General features: G+C 47.2%; 1 protein-coding gene across 1 annotated transcript; it reads left to right on the top strand.

Moving 5' to 3' along the window:
* Positions 1-16: 16 nt before the first annotated feature.
* GNL3L (G protein nucleolar 3 like) lies at positions 17-25,846 on the top strand. The gene is made up of 16 exons (XM_045537599.1): positions 17-120; positions 2,356-2,424; positions 8,754-8,794; positions 9,771-9,878; positions 10,635-10,751; positions 11,548-11,631; positions 11,789-11,924; positions 13,123-13,226; positions 15,218-15,362; positions 17,417-17,504; positions 18,013-18,187; positions 18,277-18,419; positions 18,738-18,874; positions 20,855-20,982; positions 23,749-23,968; positions 25,513-25,846. Exons 2-16 carry the CDS (start codon positions 2,406-2,408, stop codon positions 25,593-25,595), a joined length of 1,728 nt encoding a protein of 575 aa, XP_045393555.1. The 5' UTR covers positions 17-120; positions 2,356-2,405; the 3' UTR covers positions 25,596-25,846.
* The last annotated feature ends 724 nt before the right edge of the window (positions 25,847-26,570 follow it).

Below are 26,570 nucleotides of genomic sequence, written 5' to 3'. Positions count from 1 at the left end.
GGACGGAACTGTGGGCCGCGAGTCGGCGTTCCGGAAGTCGGAGCCTAGCGGCGCGAACGCATCTCCTGGGCCTGCGGAGTTGTGGTACCCTCTCCGCTCAGATCCTCGCCGGAAGTGTAGGTAAGAGACTGCTCTCCTCTTTTCTCACGGTGAGCGCTCACCTAACCCGCCAGGCGGTTAGGATCGTTTATTGCAGGTGAAACCAGACATGCCTGCCAGCCTGGAATAGAGAGCTAGACAGCCGGCTCCCTTCCAGGGTAGGAGGGCCCAGAAGAGGGGCAGAGATCGCTCCGCACGTGGAGACGCATCGAACTGCGTTCTCTCGGGGTAGAAGGGCCCAGCTTCGCCCCACCTAGAAAGGTGTAGACCCTGGACACAGTGTTGAGAGGCACAGGCCTCACTTGTGTGGACAAGCGTTGATCGCCCTCCTCCCTTCAGGATAGTGAGGCTCCATTCCGCATTCCCCTCCCCCGTGTAGACAGGCGTCGACCCACCAAAGGTGTGGCGTCATCGACCCCAACCGTATATATAGAGACATATCCCCCTCCTCAGCTGAGTGGCGCAGATACTTCTTCCCGGCTTAAATCACCTCTTCGGCTTGGCTTACGACATCCTCGAGGCAGCAACTCCCTCAGGACAGAGGCTTTGCTATATTCCCCCCAACACCAGTATAGAGGAGCTTAGAAACATGTAATATGCAGAGGGAGGGATCCCCCTCCCCTTCGTGTAGAGATCTAGAGACCTCCCCAACTCCTGCAGAGTAATTGATGGAAGCCCCGCCCCTACTCCTGCAGAGACCATAGATCACCCCTCCCCTAAGTGGTTGGAGGCGCAGGCTTCAGCCTATGGGGAACCAAGCCAATTTCCCCCTCCTAGGCCGGAGTGAGTCCCCATTGTGGAGAATGGGACCTAATCCCTACCTCTGTAAAGAGACAGTGTTTTACCGAATTTGTAAAGGCCCAACCCCCAGAGTGCCTCGCAGCAAAGAGGAACAGACCCTAATCTACAAAGAGACAGGCAGGGCCTTGAGGGGCCCCCTGGGGTAGAGGAGCTCAGATTTTTCCCCACCATTTTGAGGTAGACACAGATCATTTCCCCCACAAGGATTTAGAATCAACAAATGTAGTAAGGGAGAGACTCCATAGGAGCAGAAATGCAGCTTCCCCTCCCTGTAATGTTGAGAGGCAGTGACATCACTCATCACCCTGCAGTGCAGCGCAGTGTATATGGGCTCCCCCCTTACCCAAGGTAGAAGAGCTCAGATCTCTTTCCACCCAGGGTAAAATCACAGACCCCCCCACACCAAATGTAAGGGCTACTCTGTTGAATTTATAGCTGCATTGGCTACCCCCTCCACCCCTCACCCATGCAGAGGACTAGAGTCCCTATGCCCTCCCTTCCATTTTAGCTTGCTGCTGACTTCAACCCACATAAAAGATACATAAACTGTCCCAGTCTACCTACCATGGAAAGGTCTAGAATAGCTCACTGCCGGTGAGGTGCGGACCCCACTCATCCAAAGTTGCACAGTTTCTGTCTTTGTTACTGTGGCCCTAATGTCACCTCATAGCACAGTCGACCCTCTCCAGGGTAGAGAGACCCAGGACCTTTCCTCTTCCCTCCCCATGATTTAGAGATGTACACCTGTGCTTCTCTTCTATGCAGCAGAGATGGCACATAGCTGCTGTGTGTGCTTCTTTAGTTTCTCTGTACCCCAGAGTAGGACAGATAGTAAGCCCCTCACTCCCCCAATTGCTGAGGTACAGACTTGGGCACATAATAGGCACAGATTTTTCCCCTCTCCTCCAAGATTTTGCACTCACCTTAGTCCACGTAGATACCCAGGTAAGAAGCTCTGTTCTCGGGCGCCTTTTCCTCAGGGTAGACTCCTGGAATCTATATCTCCCTCCTACCTCTCCCAGGGTAGATGAGCTACAGAATCTCCTATCATCTAGAAAAGAGACACTATTATCACCTCCCGTAGAAACAGACGAACCTTGTATGCCCGTCTCGCCTCAGCGTGGACGGATTTAGCACTAGAACCTTGCCTAACACTACAGGGTGAAGGATTAAGGATGAAGGACCCACCCCCCCACCCCCGTCTGATGTATTGAGGCACTGACTCCGCCCAGGAAGAGAGGTTTAGGCCTATCCCTCCCTTTAGGTAGTGGGACACTGCCTTCCCTGTGTGGCCTAAGCCATACCAGGTCCTAGTTCCAATAAAGCCCCTTCTCCCAGTTTCCCTAATTGTTAGAGCTTTCTCATCATGCTCTTTATTCTATTTTACCTTTGGGGGCTTGTGGCATTGTGGTTCCCAGCTCTGTCTTCAAATTGTTTCTCCTCTCATTCTGACAGGAAGAAAGCAGGCAGATTTGAACTTAACTGCTTTCAAGCTCATCGTCGTCATGATGAAACTTAGACACAGTGAGTTTCCTTTACCACCCCTCCCAATCCTGTGCTTTTAATGAATATTCATAGTATTTCACAGCAACTTTTAAAATTTGCTCAGTATGTTCCAGATCACTTCGTGTGGTCTTTTACATATGGTATCATTGCTGAACTCCTGACTTCCTTGTAAGGTAATGCTCCCTTATCCCCTATTCCCATTTTACAGATGAGGAAACTGAGGCTCAGTAAGGTTACAATGACTGGATCTGAGATGAATAGCAGTAAACACCATATCACACTGCTTGTAATCCTGACATGTCCTAACATTTTTCTTTATAAGTTGTACCTTTAAGTTAATACCATAAATTGTACCAGTGGCTAAGAGCGTGGACACTGGGGCCAGACTGGTTTTGAATCTCAGCTCTCCTACTTACTAGCTGTGTGGCTTTGGGCAAGTTACTTAACTCCAGTCTCCTTATCTATAAAACAGAGGTAGTTATATTAATAGTATCTACCTAATAGTTTTTGCGAGGATTTAATGAGTTAGCAGAAGTAAAATACTTAGAACAGTGCCTCACACATAATAAGCACTCTGTAAGTATTCTAAGTATTGGCTTGAAAAATTTAGCTTCTTCATTTCACTTTGGAATTTAACCCCCCAGGATACATACACTGTCCTGCCACCAAATTGTTGTCTGACTTCTCTTAAGCTTTGGCGTTTTCTTAAATGGAAAACAGACCATGTGGACGAGTTGCTGTTCCTTCTACCTTCAGGACTCTTTCCCTCCCGTCCCCCTCATTCTTGAACTGTATAGCTTTTGCTTGTTTTTCAGATTTCAACTATACCTCACTTTCTCTGGAAATCCTTCCCTGTTAACCGCCTCCCTTGGTTTCCACTCTGTACACTCACAGGCCATGGATGTTGTATGGTTGGGTCTGTCTCTTCTACACCTGATCCATTGTTGTGTCCTGAGGGCTCAGCATAACCAGGCATGGTCCTTTGGTGTACTTACTATGTGTTGGGCTCCGGAGTGTCTCAGTAGTGCTGACTCAGTTCCCCCTCCTCCCACCGTGATGCCTACACCATAGAAAGAGAAGACAAATGTGACACACAGATTGTCCCTTATAAAAGGGAAGGCAAGGGTGTCAGGGCAGGTCAGCTTCTGTGCTTCCTTGCCTTTTTCTTGCCATGGTCCACATAGAAAATGATAATATTTGGATAGCACATTGGGTGGACTGGATGAGGATTACACAACCCAATGGTCCTGGGTTTTATTTTATTTTTTTTCTTTAATATTTTTTTATTAAAAATTTTTTTTTGAGACAGTGTTACTGTATTGTCCAGGCTAAAGTGCCATGGCATCAGCCTAGCTCACAGCAATCTCAAACTCCTGGGCTCAAGCAATCCTTCTGCCTCAGCCTCCCGAGTAGCTGGGACTATAGGCATGCGCCACCATGCCCAGCTAATTTTTTCTATATATATTTTTGGTTGTCCAGATAATTTCTTTCTATTTTTAGTAGAGACGGGGGTCTCGCTCTTGCTCAGGCTGGTCTCGAACTCCTGAGCTCAAACAATCCACCCACCTCAGCCTCCCAGAGTGCTAGGAATGGTCCTGTTTTCTATGTGCATGGTGGTCCCGTCTATGGAGGGCTTGGTGAAAAAAAATTCAATACATTTTCTTCATAAAATCATAAGAAATTTCGTCAAGAATCATACTGTTAATACTAAAAGAAAATAATTATATTTACAAGTAACACAAGGAAAATGAACAAGATTAATTATTTAGGAACCTCTAATACCAGATAATAAAAATATTGATAATGATGAAAAAGAATAATTAGCTGTTTAAAGTAGGATATAACGCATACATAAGAATCTTGGCTGTATTGTATGGAAAGACTATTAGATGAAAGATCTTCATGATTTGTTAAGTGAAAGAAGCAAGTTGGCTGACAGGACTATAGTATGTTACCTTTTATGGGAGAAAATGGGGGAAAATAAGAATATATATTGTTATTTGCAAAAGAAACTGATGCATGGTAAACTTATAAAGTGGTTTCTTGTGGCGGTGAGGGGACTGCAATGGATAGGGATGAGTGTGGGAGGGAGACCTCTCAAAATATATCTTTTTATTTTGGAACCATATGACTGTTACCTGTTAAAAATAAAGAATAATCCTATACATCTACATTAGTGGGGGAAATGATGAAAATTAAATGGAAAAACATTCTATGTGCACACAAAACAAAGACATTCACTGGTAAATTGCAACTAAATAATGATCAGACTAACTGGAATTGATTGCTGGGGAAGATGGGGAGAGGTACTGTGTGGTGCAGCTCTCTGTGCTCTGGGCTAGGGATACCTTGGACTCTGATGTTAATGATTATGTCTGGAAAGGTTGTCAAGGAGTCTTTCAAAGAGTATTCAAACACAATTTTTTTTTCAAGATATAGGGTCTCACTATGTTACCTAGGCTGGACTTAACCTCTTGGGCTCAAGTGATCCTTCTGCCTCAGCCTCCCAAGTAACTGGGACTACAGGCATGCATCACCCTGCCTGGCCAGTTTTAACTGTTGTACATTTTTGAGTGGTTATTTAAAAAGAGGGCGTGGAGATCCCTGGAGGTGAGGATGTCAAGGAAGTGGGAAACATGGTTTGTTGGAAGAGTTGCCCAGTGATCTCCAAAGTCACCCAGGTTGGTGGTGGCAGGAGTTGGATCGAAAGTAAAGCTATGAGCCAGATGCTTCAATAAATGAGAAAAAGTGACTCATGGATGACAGGCATGGCAGCATGGTGGGGGCCTCAAAAAGAGCAGGGGTTTTCTAATCCTATTTTTTTCCCGTTTTAACGAGAGGAAGAAATAGTCTGAGTTTGGCAATGGTGAATCCAGAGGACACCTTCCCTACCTACTGGCCCTAGGATAACCATGTGCCTTTTGAGAGGCCTGCAAACGAAGCATTGGCCTTGGGAAAGCCAAGTCTCAAGGCAAGAGGTTGGGGAATTGATTCCAGGGAGAGGCTGAAGAATTATATGAGTGCTTGATCACCCAACTGGCAGTTTCAGAGGGCATCGTGGGAAGTTTGATGCAAGGACAGACGGAGGGTGGGGGGATGCAGTCATAGCAACAGTGGGTATACAGGGACATCTGGGGGTGGGAGTATGGGAGATGAGGGATGAATGAATGGAGAGATCTGTCTTTGAGTATTGATTGAGAATTGGTGGGTTTTTTTTTTCCTTGCTCATACTCTTTATTTTTAAATTTTTTTCTTTTTTATTTCAGCATAATATGGGGGTACAAATGTTTAGGTTGCGTATATTTCCTTTGTCCCACCCAAGTCACTGATCAACACCTAAGAGAACTGGTAGTTTTAGGCATAGATGTTGTTGGTGGATGCAGACATTGTGGCTCAGAGAGATTTAAAAAAATCCTTCAAGGTCATAGCTAGGTTGTTGTTCAGCCAGAATAAGAACCTCAGGCTGCTGGCTATAATAAAATGGTAGCTGTTTTCTTTCTGAAGCTGTTGAATAACCGATGAGCAGAGGCTCCTGAGTGCTGTTTTGCTGTGAGGGGGTGGACTGGCTGCACCCCTCCTCTCTTCCTGTTTTCTCCTTCCCCCTTCCCTTCTCCCCTCTGAAGCAGATGCTTTTCCTCTCTAAGTGACGTATTTTCTTTCATTGTGTGCCTGTATCCAGCGCAGGCGCTCAGTTTCCAAGGAAGTTAAGCAGATGGAAATGGTTGAGTAAAATGGCCAGACCTGGTTCATTCCAAACCCCACATTCTTTTTTGTTGCAACACGAGTACTTTGGAAGAAAAGGAGACTTGGGGTCTGTTTTGTGTTTTTGGTTTTTTTTTTAAGCAGGGAAATTCGGCACATTTGCATTTGTTTGTTGTGGGATCTAATATGTCTGGTCAGATTTCTACATCTTAATTGATTGTTTGTTTCCTCTTATTGCCTTATTTTTCTCTATCACTTTACCAAAGCTAAATAATGACTATTTGTATCCTACCCTTCCAAAGCAAAACCTTTTAGCATGCTTTCATGCTTTTGCTTTTCCAACCTATATTGATTGATTCCTGGATTTTGTGGAAGTAATTTGGTGTTTTAGTTCTGAGCTATTTCCTTATGATACATATGCTTGTTGGATTTTAAGAATCCTTTTTTAGCATGTCTTATAGTTCTTAGCCACATAACAGCTTTTTTTTTAGACAGAGTCTCGCTCTTTTTGCCCTGGCTAGAGTGTCGTGGTGTCAGCCTAGCTCACAGCAACCTCAAACTCCTGGATTCAAGTGATCCTTCTGCCTCAGCCTCCCGAGTAGCTGGGACTACAGGCATGCACCACCATGCCTGGCTAATTTTTATATATATATTTTTTTAGTTGCTCAGATAATTTCTTTCTATTTTTTAGTAGAGATGGGGTCTCGCTCTTGTCCAGGCTGGTCTCGAACTCCTGACCTTGAGCGATCCTCCCGCCTTGGCCTCCCAGAGTGCTAGGAAACAGCTTTCTTTTTTAGAATTAATGGTAAGTTTTATTTTATTTATTTATTTTTATATAGAGACGTGGTCTTGCTCTTGCTCAGGCTCATCTTGAACTCCTGACCTCAAGCGATCCTCCCGCCTCGGCCTCTCAGAGTGCTGGGATTATAGGCGTGAGCCACCGCGCCCGGCTGGATAAGTTTTAATAGATTCCTTGCCCACCACTGTTTGTTTCCTCTAGCTTGAGATCTGTATTCTGAATTAATTTTTATTTTTGCCAGTAGTTTTACGAGATAGGAAACACAGGTGGTAATCTTTGTATATCTGAAAATGTTTTTCTCTTACTTTCACATAAGAGTAATCTATTGGTCAGGTAGAAGAGTTTGGCTTGGAACACAGTCCCTTTTCTCAGAAATTTGTAATAGTTTTTCTTCCATCTTAAGTTTTTAGAGTGGTAGATTTGAGAAGGCTGTCTGCTTCTTTCTCATTTGCTGAAAACTCCTGTTTGGAATTTTTGTTTCTTTATCCTTGGAGTTCAGAAATTTCACTAGGACATGCCCAGAGTATGTCTTTTTGGTTGTTAACCTTGATGCTCCCTGTGCCTTTCCAGTCTGAAAAACCTCAGGCCTATCTTCAACTTAAGGAACTTGCATCTGTTATTTAAGAAAATTATTGCTTCTCTTTGTGTCTTTTTTCTTTCAGGAATTCCTGTTATTTAGATATTAGCTCTCCTGGGTGCATTCTCCGTATTTTATTTTATATTTTCACTCATCATTTCCATTTCTTTGGATTTTTGTTCTGTCTTAAGTAAGCTCTCTCTCTTGGTCTTCTAGCTTCTGTTCTGTTTTTCACCACATCTATTGAAGAGATGTGGTATTATATTGCCCAGGCTGGTTCAACTCCTGGGCTCAAGAGATCCTCCTGTTTCAGCCTCTTGCATAGCTGGGGCTATAGTTGTGTGCCACCGTGTCTGGCTTTTGAAGTTTTAAAAATTCACTGTCAAGTTTTGGGTAATTTTTTGAAGTATCTTCTTGAATCTCCTTAAGAATTTGTACTAGTATTTAACTTCTTTTTCCCACGTTAACTCTGCTTCAGTGGGAGCCACTTGATGTGATTGTGGAGCCTGTTGTCTGCGTGGTAATCTTGAGTTGCTCAAATATTTGTTTGTATGTATTCTGACCTTGTAGAACCTCCTCCCTCTCGAGGAACTCCTTTACCCCCTTGAAGGTGATGAGATTAAGGGAAGCCATTCTTTCCCAATAGTCTGGCTGTGCAGGGGATGACAGATGGGACTTCTCATTGAAGGGAGGGGCGGTGAGGCCTCTTAAGTTCCTGGGCCTTGTTAGGGCACGATTGAAGAAGTGGCAGCGCTCTCCTTCTTGTGTCCAAGGGAGGCAGCAGTTTAGAGTAGGTCAAGACCCTTTGGAGGCAATGGTCTGAGCAGGATCAGCAGGAATGGATAGTTATTTCCCCACATCTGAGGGCATTTGCCCAGGCTTAGCTGGCTAGGACCCCTCAGATTACCTTCCCATGCTGCCAGCTCTCTCACCTCAGCCTGGCACTGAAATTATTGAGTTGCCCCCAGCAGGAAGTTGGGGCTGGGTGGGGGAGAGGAGTTACAAACACACATTCAGGTCACTCTCTTTACAGAATTCCCTTCAGAAGGTGTGAGTTTGCATTGAAATAATGTTGGATGTAGTCTATCCTGTACTTCCTCTTGACACTGTTGTTGCCATCTGTATCTCTGTCTTGTGCTGGATAAAGACAGAGATGGTGTCTGAGGCTTCCTAGGTTCCCAGTGTGGCCTGGCCTTGATTAAGTTGTCAACAAATGTTGGGTTGGTGGACGATGGCTCTTTTATTTATTTGTTTTTTTTTCTTTTGTAGAAAATAAAAAGCCAGGTAAAGGTTCCAAAGGCTGCAAGAAGGTAAGTTGGCTCTACCCTCAGGTACAATATGCTCCTTGCTGGGGGTAAGGTCAGGAACACGTTGCCTGCCCGGGAGAGGCCCACAAAACCCAGTAGATACTGGATGACTCTGGACAGAATACCACATTGGAATCAGTGGATCTCACTTTCCTGCCCTTTTCTGCGTGGCTGCAGCAGAGAATCAGCAGCGTTTATGAAGTTCCCACCACAAGCCATATGTTGCTTTGTGCTTGATTTACCTTGGTAGGGATTATCATCTCCATTTTTTAGATGAGGAAACTTCCTCAGTGAGAAAGTTCCTAGGTTCAAGGTAATGCAGCTGGGGCTTGAGTCTTTCTGATTCCGAAGTCTCTGTTTCTTATAGGGAGGAGGGAGGCCAAAACATCACTTTTGGCCCTAGTTCTTGGGTCTCTTGGTCCTACTGGGAAAGGTGTGGGTAAGAGGCTTGGAATAGAGCAGTGAGAAGAAGTTGTGGTCCAGAGAAGGCTTGGGTGCTCACATTTTAGTGTGAGTAAAGCTCTGAAACTTTAACCAGCCCTGAGGGCTAGTGAGAACACAAGATGCTGAGCCCCACCCCAGTGTTTCTGATTCAGTAGATCTGGCACAGCATCCTATAATTTGTGTATCTAGCAAGTTCCCCAGTGCTACTGGTCTGAGGACCACATTTTGAGAGCTACTTATCTGGAATGCTTTTCCCTGGGCCTTAGGAAACATTGCCAGTTGTACCCCCCTCCACACCGAGTTCTTCAGTCAGTTTCTGCCTGGCTAGGGGAGGGGGGCTCTTCCCAGCCAGATGGAAGATCTCTGGGGACAGAGCCCTTTTTGCCCACTCCTCTCCTCCCAGCAACTACACAACTACACTTCCCTGAGTAGCTTTAACCTCTGTCCCCTCTTCCTTGGGGTAGGGGTGGGAGGGGATGATTTCCATGGGTTGATTACCTCTGTTTTATTTTTTTTCCTCTTGTGTGATGACCAGCCTGCAAAGCAAAATGGGAAGAAAGCAGCCTCCAAAGTGCCCATGACTCCCCAGATTGTTCACTCCAATGATCATCCTAATCGAGAGGCTGAATTAAAGAAGAAGAGGGTAAGCACTTTACCTTGGGGGAGAGATAGGGCCCTGCTTGAATGCCAGGTCTGTAGAAGTGTTGGATGGAAGGGCAAAGGCCAGAGTTATTAGGGTTGTTGGGGCTGTTTGTGGAAGGGGGAAAAGAGAGAGGTTACATTGATAGTGGATTTAGTGTCTCCATTTGTTCACCTCCCCCTTGCCTCCCAGCCCATTGCTGTCTGGCTTATGCTCACTCTGCTCCACTGAAACTACCCCTGCTGGCCTCGCCAGTGCCTTCCCTGCCATCACATTCACGGATGGTTTTCTTCCCTCATCTTAGTGGAGTGCTCAGCATTTGGGACCATGCTTTCCTTGAAGCACTCTGACTTTCTTGTCATCTCACTCTCATAGAGGTCTTTGACCTCACTCTTCGTCCTCTTTGACCAGTCTTTTGCAGTCTCTTGCTGTTCTTTCCTCTTCCTGCTCTTTAAGTGATGAAACATCCCAGGACCTTGGCGTCTTTCCGCCTCTGGTCTTAATTAGTTCTGTCTAGAATGCATTCTCTTTCTGCTTCACACACCCCGTTTTTATTTTTTCTGCCACTCTTTCCCTCTCTTCATCTCTCTCTCTTTCTCTCAAATCCTCATCTCCTGCTGTAATTAATATCTGTCTCCTTCCTATGCCCCTGCTCCTCCCACCTCTGCCATGTCACACTGTTTCCTCTGTCTGTCACCCATCCTTCCCTTAGACTGCAGACCCAGTCAGCTACAGTGTCAGTGTGTGTTCACTTGTTAGGTTGGGGAGATGAGGGAGAAGCAGCAAGCTGCCCGGGAGCAGGAGAGACAAAGACGCAGGACCGTGGAGACTTACTGTCAGGATGTCCTGAGGCGCCAGGAGGAGTTTGAGCACAAGGTAAGAAAACCCCCCTTGCCCCTGGGTGGGACTGCTGTGGGTTTGCGCAAAGGCGACTTGTACTGTTCTGTGGCAGGGAAAGAGGGAGAATGTAAGGTTGTTGGAGGGGAAGGAGGGAACCAGTACAGAAAGGATAGAAAACGGGGGAACCGAGGGAGAGAGGAAGAGTGGGAGATAAAATGCCATTTTGAGCCTTACCTGGGACTGGACATCCCCGGAGAGCTCCTCTCTTCCAAGCTTGAACACAGAGACTGGGGCTAGCAGTGGGGTCAGGGGCTGGGAGAGGTGTGACTAGCGGACATGGGTAGGGGGACAGGAAGTGAGAATATGAGGGGATGATTGAGAGACAGAGAGGAGAATATGTGAGGGGGTGTCATCTTCCTTCTTGGGCTTCTTGCTGCCTTTCTGGCAGATGTTCTTGTCTCACACACAGAATACACACTTGCCAAGTCACACTTCCTTTTCTGATATACAGTACATATTTTGCCTGCCTCGTTCCATGTCCCCCATAGATTGTTTTTCTCACACCTCCCTCTCCCATTCTTCCGTTCCACACCCATGTGCACACTGAGGCCTCCAGCTGGTGCTCAGACACATGCGTGTACATAGGCACACCATGCACCACGTGGATGTGGCCGTTCTTCTAGCTCCTGGCTTTGTTGGTTGGTCAAAGCTATGTTTCCGTGGGCTGAGATTCACTTGGCTTCCCAAGTCCCCTATGGTTTACAAAGCCCTGGCTCTGTCCCTCTCTTTCTCCTTGTCGTCCTCTGGACCATTCTGTTTTTTTGTCCTTTAGGAGGAAGTTTTACAGGAATTAAATATGTTCCCTCAGCTGGATGATGAGGCCACAAGGAAGGCTTATTACAAGGAGTTCCGTAAGGTACAGGGATCCATTTTTTAAGGCCTTTTGGGGAGGGTCTCAATCCAGTCCCATTTCTGTTTTTCCTGAACGAGATGTAGACCTTTTCTTTCACAGGCCTGTGTAACTACTACCCAATCCTTTGCCTGCCTTCATCCCTCTGTCTTCTGCCCTGCAGGTGGTGGAATACTCTGATGTGCTTCTGGAAGTCCTGGATGCCAGAGACCCATTGGGCTGCCGCTGCTTCCAAATGGAGGAGTCTGTCCTGCGGGCAGAGGGCAACAAGAAGCTGGTCCTGGTCTTGAACAAGATTGGTAGGTGTTGGGCGGGATTGGGTAAGACAGGGAAGGAACCAGGCCTTCTTGAAAGTCTAACTTGGACCAGACACTGAGACCCAGCAACTCACTGGTATTTATAATAGTCATGCCAGGTAGAAATTCTTGTTTCAGCCGGGCGCGGTGGCTCACGCCTGTAATCCTAGCACTCTGGGAGGCCGAGGCGGGTGGATCGCTCGAGGTCAGGAGTTCGAGACCAGCCTGAGCAAGAGCGAGACCCCGTCTCTACTAAAAATAGAAAGAAATTAGCTGGCCAACTAAAAATATATATAGAAAAAATTAGCCGGGCATGGTGGCGCATGTCTGTAGTCCCAGCTACTCGAGAGGCTGAGGCAGTAGGATCGCTTAAGCCCAGGAGTTTGAGGTTGCTGTGAGCTAGGCTGACGCCACGGCACTCTAGCCAGGGCAACAGAGCGAGACTCTGTCTCAAAAAAAAAAAGAAATTCTTGTTTCAATTTTCAAAGCCAGGAATGTTGTCTGAACGCACACACATGCACACACACACACACAGTGCAGCACAAGTTGGGAGTGGAGTCTGAGCCTGTTTGCCTTTTAGTCCCCTGTTGTTGCCATTTTGAGCCTTCTCTGTGACTGGAAAATCCTGGAAAGCTCCCCTCTCCCCCAAGCTGGAACCCAGAGACTGGTGCAGAGGAGAATATGGATCTCAGGAATCACTCAGGTCTGGGTCTCATCCCACCTGTGCTGTTTTCTTTGAGATACTGCACAGGTCATGTCGCCTCTGAGAACTCCCATTTCTCTAGCTGTAAAATGGCCCAGGAATGTCCCAACCTTATAGATTTGTTGTGAGAATTAATGATAAAGTGCTTGTTACATGGTCAGTACTTTACACATGGTAGCCATTCTTATTAGGGTTATTCTTGACATTTGGCCCAACCTTGAATGATCCAGGTGCCCTGGTAACTCTGTCTTAGAAGGTTGGAGATCAAACAGCCAGTTTGCCCCTTTCCCCCGAGGGAACAGAGGCCCCCTCAGGGAGGGCCAACTGGCCCCATAGATCAGACTGTTCTTTCTAATTCCAACTTGGGGACTGGACAGGGACTGACAGGGCCAGCAGAGAGACCTGTTGGTGGGAGGTGGGCCTAGGCTTGGGTGTGGGTGGATATGTCTTTGGAGATGTGTTCTCCTTACTAGCCCCATCTGTTCCTATTTTCCTCAGACCTGGTCCCCAAGGAGGTTGTGGAGAAGTGGCTGGAGTACCTTCAGAATGAGCTGCCAACTGTGGCTTTCAAGGCCAGCACCCAGCATCAGATCAAGAATCTGGTAAGCGTGGGGCCAGGGGCATCTAGCCTCTTTCCAGGTAGCTTGGGGCCAATGTTGGGGGGTCATAACATGCACCAGGACCACCCTTTAGTAATTGAACTAGGCCTTCCACTATGAGCTTTTGGCTTTATTGCGTGACTTCTTAATATTGCTTTCACTTAACTCCTTCTTATATTATCACTTTTCAGGAAGTATTTTTTTTTTCAGCTGTGAGGATAATCCATATTGTCTACAGGAAATTTTGAAAATACATTTAACTACTTGTTAACTTAAAAAAATATATATCTCCATTCATTTTTCTCTTTTAAACAAATCACACTGCTTTCCAATTATATTATTAATACAGAAATACATTTCCATTGTAGGACATTAAGGTATCATAGAAACGTCGGTGGCTGTTAGGGAGAGAAATTGGGTGCTGGAGGACTTTTTTTTCAATTTTGTACCAGGTGTTAACCTTATTAAAAAATAAAATAGAAATCAAATCAAATACACATAAAGCTTAAATACCCTTTTACCAGTCTCCCTAATTCCACTTTCTGTTGTCCTTATCCAGAGGTAACCACCATTGTCAGTTTGGTGTGTATCCTTTCAGACTTTATTCTGTGTTTTGTATATACATAGATGCGTATATATATAAAGAGGAAATACTGTTTGGAGGTATGTAGGTCATTCTGCAACTTGATTTTTTTCCCTCTGGGAGATCTTTCTATAGAGATGCACCTTTTTGATGATGAATAAAATTAGTTTCCAGTTTTTTTGTTGTTATAACCCGGGCTCTCACAAATGCCCTCACACATGTCTCCTTTGTCATGTGGGCAAGTGTTTGTGTAGGTGAGGGACTGAGAGGCACAGTGGCTGGGTCCTAGGTTTTGTATGCATTTTACGTTTTTCTAGACACTGACAAATTGCGCTCCTTAAACCTGTACTAATTTATCCTCCCACCAGTGAGGTAGATGAATTTGTGAGAGGGCCTCTTTCCCTACACCCTTGCCAACTACTTGCTAGCATTAAACTTTTCAATCTTTGAGAAACATGATATCTCATTTACAAATTTTTTGGCTTTTTGATGGCAAAAATGTGATAAGCATTCTTTTCTAACAGCTGTATTTCATTTGTATTCCACTTTAATGCTATACCCTTTTTTTTTTTTTTTGTGGAGACAGGGTATTGGCTTGGTTGCCTGGGCTAGAGTATAGCGGCGTCATCATAGCTCGCACTGCAACCTCACATTCTTGGGCTCAAGCAATCCTCCCACCTCAGCCTCCTGAGTAGCTGGGACTACAGGTGCCCGCCACCACACCTGGCTTATTTTTCTATTTTTTGTAGAGACAGGATATCGCTCTTGCTCAGGCTGATCTTGAACTACTGGCCTCAGGCAATCCTCCCACGTCAGCCTCCCAAAGTGCTAGGATTATAGGCATGAGCCACCTCGTCTGGGCTAATTCCAGTTTTGTGAGATTAGAAACAGCGCTGTGATGTGTAAGTAACGGAAGAGAAAGAGGAGAGAGGGCATTCTGGGCAGAGGAAGTGGCATCAGAAGTAAAGAGATGGAGGCTGGGGTGGCTTTGTCCTATGTGAGGAATCAAGGGAAGGTAGGCTGTGGGCCAGCCACCATCTCATCCCTGCATAGGCAGGGAGGGTGCTGAGGCCTGGAGAAGGGAAACAGGCTTTGCCAAGCATAGGCCTGTGAGTGGCAGAGCTGGAACTCAAGCTTGGCCTGTCTAGAGCTAGGACGCTATCCTGCCCTTGCCAAGGGAGGCAAGAGATACATGTTGAGGCAGAGGTAGCCAGGGACAGAGAAGGCTGGAGACGCAAAAATAGTGGAGGGGGGCAGCAGGGAAGTGGCAGGTGTTCAGGGCCTATGTGAGAAGCCTTCCGTTTCAGGCCGAAGAGCTCAGGGTTCACATGGAGGCCCTGAAAATTGGAAATGTGGGCTCAGACCACATCTCCCACCTGATGCCTCTTCTGTAATATCCCTTATTTTCCAGAATCGTTGCAGTGTGCCAGTGGATCAGGCTTCTGAGTCGCAGCTGAGAAGCAGAGCCTGCTTTGGAGCTGAAAATCTCATGAGGGTTCTGGGGAACTATTGCCGCCTTGGTGAAGTGCACACCCACATCCGTGTGGGTGTTGTGGGTAAGGCCTGACAAGCAGTCGTGGGTCCCAGGCTCCTTCCTTGGGTTGGAACTTCATTGAGTGAAAGGATGCTGGGAACTTCGTGTTGCCTTTTTGGAGAAGCAGACGGTGGTTAAGAAAGCAGTTTGTGATTTGCAGTTTCGATTGCTGAGTGTGGGAAGGCATACTCAGAATCCCCACTGTGGTGTTAAGTATTAGAATCATGGACCACCAGGCATGGAGCTGGCACCATCTTATCCTATCAGCTGTGGGAGGGAGGGTTGCCATCCCTGCTTTACCGATGAGAACAGTGAGGCCTAGAGAAGAGAAAAGGGGCTTGTGGAGCTCGTTCCTATGCAAGACAAGGGAGAGCTAAGGCTCAAACCTGGGCCTTTCTGGTACCCAGGTTACTGAGGGGGAGGGAGAGTGGGACGGGAATAGGGAAATCGAGAGAGGCAGAGACAGATCATCAGGAATAGAAAGTGAAGCCAAGAGAGAAAGACATTGGAGAGAGAGCTGGACACTGAGAAGGTGTAGCTATGCATACCTGAACAGACACAGAAGAAGACAGAAAAAGAAGTAGGAAGCCAGATGGCAGGGCTGCTGGGGAATGGAAAGAGGAGATAAATTTAAATGATAGAGGCATGCAGAAAGAGGGAGATATAATCAGGAAGAAATGCCAAAAGGGGCATAGAGACAGGCTCATGTGCAGAGATCTGCAGAAGGAGATATAAGAAGAATAGAGACACCTCACGTATGTAGAGAGGCAGAGATGCATACCCAAAGAAAGAACGAGAGAGACACACAACAATAGAGACTGATTCAGAGAGAGATACATAGAAACAGGCTGGAACAAGGCTGTAGATACAGAGGAACGTGTACACATAGATACTAGTACATATACAGATCCACACTACAGACCTGGAGGAGGAGGCACATCTAGAGACACAAACCCAAGGCAAAATGCACACAGACCAAGCCTTTGCCCCACATACTCACCCCAACGCTGTTCCCCCAGTGCACACAGAGCCATAGGAGACACACACGTGCCCAGGTACGCTGCAACTCTCCGACATAATCATGTACCTAGAGTCACAGACACAAATACACAGACTTGTCTGTGAGGAGACAGATACATGTGTGTGCATAGAGAGAACAGAGACAGGTTAGAGAGACAGTGAAACATATACAGAGGGGCATACACAGGGACGAGCTCACAGAGAGGAGGAATGTGGACAGAACGAAATTGTCAGGAGTTGGCATAGAGGGAATTACAAAGAGAGGCACGATTGGCCGGGTGGGGAGAATCCGAGAAAGGATGATTAGAGAGAGAGCGGCAGAGAAAGAGGTGCTTAGATACAGGCGTGCACAGAGATACACAGGGAAACAAAGATGTAATAGAGAAATAGACTGGGAGAGAGACAAAGGAAAAAGCAGTTATATTTGGAATGAGAATTACCAAGAGAAGTGAACAGAACCTTCCCGCACAAAGGGTACACCCAGGCATACACATGAGAGAGTCGTACACACATGTAAATTCGAGCACGTGCAGAAAGAGAATGGTGAGAATGAGACCCAATGACGGTGAAATACACAAAGACATCCACAGGCTGAGAATGGCTCACAGATGCCCAAACAGAAAAGCACACACGGCAAGCAGACAGCTGCACAGAGAGACCAGCATCTGGAGGAGAGCCCCATTCCCCTCCGGGAGAATTATGCACCAGAACAGATGGTTCTCTGTTTCATAGACACTTCTTGATGTCTACCTTCTGTTGGATCATGTCACCGAGGCCTTGCGTTGAGCACTTCTCCCAGGCTGGTTGTGGGTGGGAGGGTGTCGCATCTAGAGAGAGGGACATCGTCTACCTAGCATGCTCACAAATGGAGGAGAGAGGTAGAAGGACCCTTTAGGGCCTTGGTCAGCGTGTGGGGTGGGAAGGCAGGGGGCCAGGCTCTATTTTTGGCTTCCCAGTGGCCTGGTCACTGCCCCTGCCTGGGCCTCGCTCACATAGGCTGGCCTGAATGTTCCCGAGGGTCTTTTCTGCCCTGAGCCATCTGCTACTACTTTGTAGGCCTTCCCAATGTTGGGAAGAGCAGCCTGATCAATAGCCTGAAGCGCAGCCGTGCGTGCAGTGTGGGAGCCGTTCCTGGGGTCACCAAGTAAGCACCTGCCTGCTCCCCCACTCCACAACTCGTCGACCCTACCATTCCCCCTAACTCCTGTGCCCGAAGGCCCCTGTCCCTTTCCTTATCTTGGACCGTCCTCTGATTGCTCCCCCAGGCACAAGAATCTCGCAGCCTTCATGTACCTGGCACACCCTACGTGTGGGCCAGGTGCTCAGCTGGGTGCTTCCCATTAACTCCTTGAAGCCTTCTAAGAACCATGCAATATTGGGCTACTAATGAATAGCTCCTTTGCCTAGATGAAGCAACTGGGTCTTGGAGAGTCAGAAGCTTGCCCAAGGTCCTGCATCTCAGTCCCCAATGGCAATAGCAAGATTATAATCAGCCCCAGATCTATAGGGCCCCAGAGCCCCCCTCCCCACAGCCCTCCATCTCTCCACCTTTGTCTGTAATACACCCTCCCCTCACTCCTTTACACCGCTCTTCCAGCCCAACTTTGTGATTGGGATGCCAGACTCATCCAGGCGTTCTCCCCGCCCCCCAGATTCATGCAGGAGGTCTACCTGGACAAGTTCATCAGGCTGCTGGATGCTCCGGGCATTGTCCCAGGCCCCAACTCAGAGGTGGGCACCATCCTGCGCAACTGTGTCCACGTGCAGAAGCTGGCAGACCCTGTAACCCCAGTGGAGACCATTCTGCAGCGCTGCAACCTGGAGGAGGTATGCAGTAGGGCCCTGGCTGATGCCCTGCTCCACTCCAAGGGCTCTTCATTCTTCCTCATGACTTCTCTCCTTCCTCCCTTCACCAGATTTCCAACTATTACGGTGTCTCTGGGTTCCAGACCACTGAGCAATTTCTGATTGCAGTGGCCCAGCGCTTGGGGAAGAAGAAGAAGGGAGGCATATACAGTCAGGAGCAGGCAGCCAAAGCTGTCCTGGCTGACTGGGTGAGGTGAGGTGGCAGCCAGGGGTAAGGGATGAGCCCTGCTGGAAGCCCAGCTCCATAATGGGGCTCATCTATGTTCATTGCAGTCAGTGGGACAGCCTGATTTACTGGCTCCCAGGGCAGGGGACAGCCAAGACTCCAGGTCATTTCCTACTTGGGACTTTATGCCCAGTGATTATCCAGCAACTCCTTATTGTTCAGAAGCCACTGTCTGGGTTTTCTTGTTGTCCCTCACTGTTTCTGGCTTGTGAACTCATCTTCTCTTTGATTGGTCATCTGTTCTCTAAATCACATCACCACCCATCCCCCCACCTCCTAATGCAGTGGGAAGATCAGCTTCTACACCCTACCACCACCTACCCACACTCTGCCTGCCCATCTCAGTGCTGAGATTGTTAAGGAAATGACCGAGGTCTTTGACATCGAGGATACCGAGCAGGCCAATGAAGACACCATGGAATGTAAGTGTGAGAGGGTGGGTGCGGTTGGTCTTGCACTAGTGGAGCCACATAGATCTGACAGCATATCCTCCTCCTCCTCCCCTGGCCCTACTTGGGCTTTGGGCAAGTTTTTTTTTTTTTTTTTTTTAAGACAGAGTCTTGCTCTGTTGGCCTGGTTAGAGTGCCATGGCATCATCATAGCTCATTGCAACCTCAAACTCCTGACCTCAAGTGATCCTCCTGCCTCGGCCTCCCAGAGTGCTAGGATTACAGGCGTGAGCCACCGCGCCTGGCCTGGGCAAGTTGTTTAACCAGCTCTAAATTTAATTTCTTTTCCTGCAAGGTGGAGAATTCTAATCTGGGCTGTGGGGTGGTGGTGGTTGTCAGCTTTTGGTAGATACAAAAGAAATTGGCCAAGTACCTAGTATCCCTACTGAGGTGCTCTGGAAATGTGAGGTTTCATTCTCATCTCAGGACCTGGAAGGGACTGAGACGTTATTCTCAAAAACTGTTTTTCTAATATTGCCCTAAGCTTTTTCACAGTCATTTCAGGTCCATTCCGAGATTTTCTTTCTTTCTTCTCATTGCTCAGTGAGGTATCCAAGTCACAGAAAGGTGTTCATTTGCCAAAAGGATGTAGTCCGAGGTGGCCTTTGAACCAGCTCTCCTGCCCTGTTTAAGATTCTTCCAGCTCAAAGTAACTAGGGGGCCAAAGCTAGGGACTGCCTGGATTTAGGTCCAAGCTTTGTTTCCTTTTAGTTGTGTGACTCTGAACAAGTTACTTCACTTCTCCCTGTCTCAGTTACATCATCTGTAAAACAGGGATAGTAACACCCATCCTATAAGGTAGTTGTGAGGATTTGTTTAATATGTAAAAGACACTTAGAACAAGAGTACCTAGCATATAGTAAATAAATGTTCAGTAAATGTTAGCTGTTATTAAGATGAGTATTTGCTGGGCTATAGAGGTGTGACTTTCAGAAACTCCTGAGAATGTTTGTTCTCTTCAGATACTACCCTCGGCGGCCCTGGCTTTTGGCTTCTGCTTCCTTCTCTCCCCTGCCTAGCAAAGGTGCTCAGTGCTCTCTGGGCCTGTCTGTAGACACTCTTGGATGGTTGAGAGAGCCATGACTACCTGCCTTCTAGGTTCTCTGTTTTTCTTGAGGGCCATAGTTTTTCTGCTCTGGGTCTTTTAGTGTCCTTGGCTTATATATGAGGACAAGAAGACTTGCCTGCTTCCTAGTTTATTCCCCATGTGGCTTTTGGCGAGTTAGCCCCGTTTCTGAACTTTAGTTTCCTCTTCTGTCAAGTGGGCAGTTGAGAGGGATTTGAGCTTGCATTCTTATGATGATGCCTGATCCTGGCCGGATGTGAGGGCAAGAGGTGCTCCATCACTGAAAATGCATCTTGGCAAAAGACTGAGGTCCAGGAAATTGAATAGGGTTGGGGAGAGGTTGGTGATGAGGGTTTCCTGGAGGAGTTGGCCCTAGTGCTGGATTGAGAAGGGTGAATAGGAATTAGAAGGCTCAGGGAGGGGGATGGGAGCAAAGTTGTAGGGTAGTGAGGCCCGGGGCAATGGGCACATAAGAGAGTTGTAGTGGACGCCAACTCCAGGCAAGGGGCCAGAGAGAGGAGAAGAGAGTCCTAATCCTGGGGAGAGAATCCCAGTGGCTGCCATTTACAGAGTAGCATCTCATGCGAGAGCATTACAGATGTCCTCTGCCGTGTCTCACAGTAGCCCTGTATGAATAGGGCTTGTGGCATTCCCATTTTCCAGATGAGGAAACAGGCTCTGAGGCCAGCTCCCAGCAGGCATCTGAGGGTCCTACTCAAAACCCATGCTTTTAATCTTTTGTCATGTGGCCTCTCAGCAGGATCGAAAAACTTCCCCCACTTGACTCCTCTGGGCAGCATCCACATGTTGTTTCCACTGAGGCCTGACCAGGGGGTTGGCAGCAGGGCGGAGCTAGGGCCCTGACAGTGGTTTTGGTTGTGTTAAAGGCTTGGCCACTGGAGAAGCTGATGAGCTGTTGGGTGACATGGACCCACTCGAAATGGAGATCAAGTTGCTCCATTCTCCGATGATGAGAATAGCAGATGCCATCGAAAATAAAACCATCGTGTATAAGGTACCTATATCCCTTTTCTTCATGGCAACCCTTTCTACCCAGGGCTCTGGGAAGTGGTCATTACCTTCTGCCTGGCTCCCATGTGGTGAGATGTGGGTGGTTCACTCCCTCCCTGTGGGCTCCTGGATGTCTGGCCCGGTGTATCCTTTGCCAAGCAATGACAGGTCCAAGGAGGAGGCGCCCTTTCTCAAGCAGCTTCCCCAGCCCTGGTTCCAGCCCACAGGACAGGTTTCACTATCTAGCCACTCAGTTGTCCAAGTTGCAAATGACTCTTCCTTCCCCCTAACTAGTATCCAGGATCCCACTGTCAGTCACCAAGTCCTGTGGCTTCTCTCTCCTAAATCTCTTGAGAAGCTGTCAACTTCTTTTCATCCCTACCATTCCCGTAAAGCTTTAAGTCCTCAGTCACCTGGACATATATCGTGTGGTTTCTAATGGCCCAATCTGACCATGTCACCTCCCCTCCCTAAATTCCTTTCATGGCTCCCCAGCACCTACACGCTCAAGTCCATATGGCCCGAGGCCTGCCACTCAAAACCTGCAGGGTGTGATGTGACTCTGGAAGGTTTTTTCAGCCTCCTCTTATGCTAGTGCCCCCATCTCTGCCCTTCAGGGTTTCAGACGCACATATCTGCACTGTGATGGGAGACTCATGGGGTAGGGGTGGGGGTAGGGCTGGAGGTGGAGGTTGAGGTTGGGACAGCATGGCTCTGAAGGCCCTAACCTTTATTACTTGCGGGCCAGGGAATTCTTGTTTGAGCCACGCATTGAAGGCTGATGAGTTCTCTGGGCAAGGGGGCCAGCAGCGTGTGGGCAGGGGCTCAGCCCATGTTAATGCCAAGGCACAAAAGGGTGAGAGTGTGGTGTGTTGGGGAAATTGCTAGTGGTGTGTGGGGGCCGTAGTGGGGGGTGGGAGGCAGGGAAAGATGAGTCTGGAGTCAGATCACAGAAGGCATTGAATTTCACTTTAAATCATAGGTAACCGGAAAACACTGAAAGTTGGTTATGTTTTCTGAGTCAAGGGTTTTTTTCCCCCTCATTTTATTTGTTTACTTTTTTCTTTTTGTTTGCATTTTTAACTGGGTAATATGTACACATGGAATAAAGTTCAAAAGATATTAAAGGGTATACAGTGAAAATAAGTCTCTCTCCTACTTGTATCTCCCATCTATCCTGTCCCCTTGGAGGTAGTCACTATTTAGCAGACTTTTGAATGTCCTTTTAGAGATATGCCATATTTATATACACAAATACATACATGTAATTAGATACAGATAAGTATTTTAATTCAAATAATAGCATACTGTTCATATTGATCTGTACTTGGCTTATTTCATTTATATGTTCATCTTGGAGATTCACATAAAGAGCTATCGTTTATTTTTCATGACTACATAATAATCTAGAAGGGTTTCTTAAGCATGGAAGCTACATGGTCAGGTTTGTATATTAGAACATCACTCTGGCAGCTGGGGTAACACTCAGAAAGAGGGGGGCCATTGTGGAGGTAAGGAGTCCAGAGAGGAAACTGTAGCCTGTAGTCAGTCTGTAAGAGAAGATGAGGTCTGAACTCTGGTAGTGGCAGGAATCACACTATTCCCATCCTCACATAGTTTCAGAGGTTCCCCTGTTGCTTAAAGGAAAATCAGCATAAAGTTGTATGTTAAAGGCCACCTTCCAATAATATTTCTCACTGAGCCCACAAGCCCCAGAACATAGCATTTTCCCCAGGAACTTGCAGTAGTTGCCTGCTCTGTACTACAAGTTCCAGACTCAGGCCACCCATTGCACAGCTCTGAGAGACACCATTTAGCTATACTATATTGTGGATGGTGGCCCCCGCCCCAACCCCAGAGTGGTACAGCATGGTAGCTTTGCTCAGACCAGCCCCATCTTGCCTTTTCCCCACTATAGGATAGTGGGTGGTCCTGAGCTCTGGAGCCAGACTGCTTGGGTTCTAATTTACTCTACTGCTTACTAGCTATGTGACCTTAGGTGCCTTGTTTGTCACAGTGTTGTTACAAGGATTAAATGAGTTAATACTTACGTACATACATATACATATGCATGTGTGTGTGCGCTTAGACTGGTACCTGGCACACAATAAGCTTTCTGTCAATATTGGCTTTTACTACCCACATTGACCTTTCAAAACTCCTGCCGAGCGGACACCCTTTTTGGTGCCTGAGTATGCTCTGTGCTTTTCCAGTGTTCAGTTGGGAATGACCCTCCGCATCAGTACTTGTGACCTCTCAGTAACTCATCCTTCCTATCCCCTGTGGGCAGTTACCATACTCTGCTCTGACTTGTATAGGTGGTTGTATCCTCTTTAGCCTGGTTGCTCCCTGAAGGTATAACGGAGTCTGACTCATTTCTCTGTCCCTGGCATTGCCCCACACAGAGCTGGGCGCAAAATAGATGTCAGAAAATATTTGTTAAATTGAATAAGACTTTGAAGGGCCCTATCAGTAAAGAATCATGTAATACCAATTGTCATTTATCAAGTAACTCTACCTTTTCATTTTATTCTTGTTAAGCCATGTAAGCTACCCATTATCTGTGCCCCCCATTTGACAGTTGAGCAAACTGAGGCTGAGAGGTTAACTTAGCACCTGCTACTGTGTGGTGGAGCCAGAATTGGAGCTTAGTTCCGCGTGGTTCCAGGCTCCCTGTGCTTATCCAAGCCTGCCCCTACACCTCTGTAGAAGTCTTTGGAGGTACTCTGGGGGTCAAGAGCTTACCATTATCCTGTCTCTCTCCCCCTAGATTGGAGAGCTCACTGGGTATTGCACCAGACCGAACCGTAATCAGGTGGGGTGGGCTAAACGCAATGTGGAGCACCGCCCCAGGAACAGCAGCGCGATGGAAGTCTGCTCAGGGGACCGCCGCCCAGTGCTGCAGAAGATCATGGAGACGGACCCCTTGCAGCAAGGCCAGGCTCTGGAGGCTGCCCTGAAAAATAAGAAGAAGATGCAGAAGCGTTCAGGTGGGGGCACCTGACCACCCCTACCTCTAAAAGGGTCCTTCCTGGGGCATTGATTTGGGCTCCTGAATGAATGTCTCTGTGTGTCCAGCTCCAGGCTAGGATTAGGTGGCGGGGATGGGTTAGGAGGCTTAGCTGCAAGCTCAGTGGTTCTTAAACTTTAGCTTGTATCAGAATCGCCTGCAGGGTCTGTTAAAACACAGATTTCTGGGCCCCTCCCCTAGAGTTTCTAATTGAGTAGGTCAGCTGTGGGGCCTGAGAATTTGTATTTCTAACAGGTTCCTCACTTGGAGAACCACTGGCCTACTCTACATATCAAATAGACACCATTTAATTATTTATCAGATACTTTCTATGTGTAGGTAGCTTTTAGGCTGTATCTATTTTTTACTTTATCAATAGGCAATAAATTCAAAATCTAAAAGGTGTAAAAAGGGTATATAGTAAAATCTCTCTCCCATCCCTTAGTCATCCAGGCCTTCCCCCACAGGCAACCACTTAATTAATTTCTTGTGTCCCTTTCCTGAGATAGATACACGAGCAAATATCTATATTCTTTGCTCTCTTTTTCTACATAAATGCTAGTCTACTGAATACACAGTTTTGCCCCATCGTTTTCCCATTCAGTATATCTTAGGGACATTTCCATGTCAATACACAAAAGAACTTCTCTTCATTTTATTGATGGTCCATTGTGTAGCTGGCCCATTCAGATCTCCATGCTATACTTAGCTTCACTAACTCATTGCAAAAGTCTTATCCTCATTTGATAAGTGAGGAAACTGAAGCCTAGAGACATTAAGTGACACATTCGATGTAAGACAACTAGTAATTGATGGAGCCAAAATGCAAACCTAGGATTGATCGGCACCATCAGCCCTATTCTTTGAGGTAGATTGTGTTCCATAACCAGGATTCACACTGAGTCCTGGGAATCCAGATGAATTGCCCTTGAACTCCTAGTCTTATTAGGAAGTGGGGGGGAGATAAGAAAACAGACCTCAGCAGCACAGAGTGATCATGCTGAAGACCCAGCAAGCACAGTGAGGGAACCTAACCCAGCCTGGGGATGGTGGTTGGGTAGGGGTGAGCAGAGAAGGCTTCCTGGAGGAGGTGGAGACTGAGGGGCATCCTGAGGAGCACCAGGGTATGTCTGGAGGATGGGAGGTGTGCGTGATGAGCATTCAGGCTCAAAGCCCCTACTGCCATGCTGCTCCTTTGCTATGAGAGCTTTGTTTTGAGGGTAATGGCAAAGTGCTAAGTTCAACACACTAAAAGAAAATTACTGTTTTGGTATTAGGAGGGGACAAAAATACTTGGAGTCCGGTAAGTCTGAAACTTCAAGATAGAAGCTATGTTGGGGTGATCATTTCACAGGTAGACAAATGGATCTACCTGTGAGGTTGAGCAGTGGTTTCCAACAGCTCCCCAGTTGTTTTGTTTAGTGTTTAGAGGAGTAAGTGAGCCAGTTTGGGAGCTTGGTGCAGAACAAGGTAGATGTAGGCAAACCAGCCACCAAGAGATTGCCTGTATTTCTTCATCTGCAGATAAAATCGCCAGCAAGCTGTCTGATTCCATGATGTCTGTCCTTGACCTCTCCGGCAATGGTGATGACAGTGATGGTGACTGATGGACTCATCTCACTCCCTCCTCCAAGCACCAGTTCCAGTGGCATGGGGGAATACTGATAAAATAGTTTGGTTCTCCCCGAAGCACCTGCATATTAAATAATCCCTCCCCCAACATGTGTCCCCTTCCCCCCACTGTTCCCTCCGCTCTCTCCAGTAGAAAGAATCCCAAGGGACTAGAGCTGCCATACCCGATACCCTTTATTTAACTCCTATTGTGTTTAACAGAAGAAATAAAAGAAATATCAGCAGAGCCCAGGTGCTGAGAATTTATCTCCCTCCCTCAATTCCAGGGTCCACCCTGTAGATTGGGCTGGCCTGAGGGGTGACCTTCCACAAAATTTGAATAGCTGAATGTGCGACCTCGGGGTCCCTGGGAGGGCTATGACTTCTTTACCACCACACAAGAGATTTTACACAAGGCATTCCTGCAATGGGCTTCGGGCGACACATCATCTTTCTCAGTCCACCGGTCCTCATCCGGGTGGCAGTGGGAGCAGAGGGAATAATGAACCTTCCATGACTCTGGAAGGGTCTGGGGACAGGGTAGAGGGAAGGAGGCAACAAACAAGCCTGGCTGGTGTTGGAAGTGTATGTAGGAAGCACTACCTTGTTAGCATGAAGAGAAAACAAGGCACCTGTTGGTGGGGAGGCTGGGTGCTTCAGGGGCAGGTCCTGTCTTGGGGCATTTCTAGGCAGATTGTGAATTAGAGGAATCCCTTTAACTGAAGTACTCTGGCTGGGCCCTGCCCTTGTGTGCCCATGTCTCATCCAGCACCAGCATTTGAATTCCATGATTCAAGAAGGTTCTGCCACCATTTATTCACAGACTGTCCTCAAGAGAGCTGCCATATTTGAGGGTGCATCAACCAACTGCTTTTCCAGTGTCTGGAAGCCACCCATTAAAGTATAGTTAGCTAACTTCTCCGGGTGATCCTACCCCATCAAACAAGGACAGTGGGCCCAAGCAGTGCCAG

Source organism: Lemur catta, chromosome X, assembly GCF_020740605.2.
Source record: "Lemur catta isolate mLemCat1 chromosome X, mLemCat1.pri, whole genome shotgun sequence".
In the NCBI taxonomy this organism is placed as follows: domain Eukaryota; kingdom Metazoa; phylum Chordata; class Mammalia; order Primates; family Lemuridae; genus Lemur; species Lemur catta.
Note: the sequence above shows the minus strand (reverse complement) of the source record. Positions and strands in the feature narration are given on the sequence as shown.